The sequence below is a fragment of the Zea mays genome, chromosome 5 (genome assembly GCF_902167145.1).
Source record: "Zea mays cultivar B73 chromosome 5, Zm-B73-REFERENCE-NAM-5.0, whole genome shotgun sequence".
NCBI lineage: Eukaryota > Viridiplantae > Streptophyta > Magnoliopsida > Poales > Poaceae > Zea > Zea mays.
The window spans coordinates 153,688,944-153,690,663 of record NC_050100.1 but is presented as its reverse complement, the minus strand read 5'-3'; the positions used below and the strand labels follow the sequence as shown (position 1 = coordinate 153,690,663).

At 59.8% G+C, this 1,720-nt stretch overlaps 1 protein-coding gene across 1 annotated transcript; it reads right to left on the bottom strand.

Annotated features, from left to right (window-relative positions):
* Window positions 1–252: 252 nt before the first annotated feature.
* Window positions 253–1,720, bottom strand: LOC103627054 (ethylene-responsive transcription factor TINY). The gene has a single exon (XM_008647393.3). It carries the CDS (start codon window positions 1,504–1,506, stop codon window positions 742–744), a length of 765 nt encoding a protein of 254 aa, XP_008645615.1. The 5' UTR covers window positions 1,507–1,720; the 3' UTR covers window positions 253–741.

Here is a 1,720-nt window from a genome sequence, read left to right as displayed (position 1 = left end):
CCTGCCTTTACAAAGACCTGATCGAGTACAGTACGTGAGCGGCAAAGCGCCAATGGAAAGTAAAAGCCGCCATTCCTACACCTAGTCCCTACACGCCAGGGGGGGGGGGTACGTAGTACCAGCTTCTCAATCATTTTTAACTCGCAGCCTGCCGACCGGTACTAGTACGTACTACTCCTGCCGTAGTAAATTAAAGCAGTTGAAGAAGGTGCTGGTTAAATTGCTAAACGAACCAATAAATGAAACCAAAGGTGATGCATTAATTTCAGGCATCTACATTTTCATTTACTACTTACTGATCAGGCAGGCCAAGATAATAGCTAGCAGCGCCCTTTGGAGAGAAAAAGGAAGAAAAAGGAGAAGAAATACAGACAAATTCACAAGACAAGCGTCCAAATCCGACCAGAAAGGCAACGAAAAGACCGTACGCCGGAAAGAGAGACGACGGACACCACTAATCAGCCGTACCACAGCGGCCGCCGCCAACTTGCAACCCTTTTTTCCTTTCCAGTTTTGTTGAGCTATAGTAACGAAAACTAAACTCTCTCTCTCTCTCTCTACCATGTTGCAACTGTATCTCTACCTCCACATTATATTCTGCAGAAGACCGCTCAGAAAGGAGAGGAGATTAGCATTTATCAGGAGTTAATTACACAGAGTAGTAGTAGTCGTCGTCGTCGTCATCGTTGTTGTTATTGCTAAGAACGCAGAGACCATCGAGCACGAGCAGCAGCAAAGTAATCACAAGTTCCACAGGAGGGCACCAACCGATTGCGCCCATCCGTGATCGCCGTCCAGACCAAACAGGTCGACGTCGTGCGCCGCAGCTACATATCCTGCGGCGTCGTCGACCCACCACGGCGCCGGCGCCAGCACGTCGTGGAACGACGACGACAAGCAGGGCGTGGCGCCGAGCGTGGCCACGGCGCAGTCCTCGTCCAGCCGCGGCAGCTCCACGATCGCCTCCAGCTCCTCGTCCTGCTGCTGCCCGCCCGCTGGCGGAGCAGCGGCGGCGGGCTGCATCTGCAATGCGGCGGCTTCGTCCGCGGGCCCGTCCGGCGGCTCATGCAGGGCCGCAGCGGGCTCCATCTCCATGGCCGCGGCGCGCGCCGCCGCGGCCTGCACGTCGCGCGGCGAGGCGGAGGCCGGCCGCGGGAGCGCCGCGGCCATGTCCGGGAAGTTGAGCACGGCGGCGGGGCCCTTGACCACCAGCGCGGCGGCGTCGTGCGCGCGCGCCGCCATCTCCGGGGTCGGGAACGTGCCCAGCCAGATGCGCGACTTCTTGCGCGGCTCGCGGATCTCCGACACCCACTTCCCCCACGCCCGCATCCGGACGCCGCGGTACGACGACGGCGGGTCCGTCGTCGTCTCCCGCGCCCGCGCCCGCTTCTCCGCCGCCCCCGCCTTCTTCCCGGCCGGAGACCAAGGCGGCGAGGACGACGTTCCCCCGGACGACGCCTGGCTGGACCTGGACGACGACGACGACACCTGATCTCCCTCCGGCATTACACAAGTGGTCGATCGATGCAGAATATAATTAGCAATGGCGGCGAGCTAGCCGGGCGATCGGCGTGCGCGCACACGTGCGGATCGATCGGCACGTCGGAACTTTCTTGGCTTGGCTACTAGTTCCAGCTGAGCTGGCCGCTGTGATGGTGAGACGAGAGAGAGCAGAGAGAGAGAGAGAGAGAGGGAGAGGTGGACGACGACGAACCAAGAC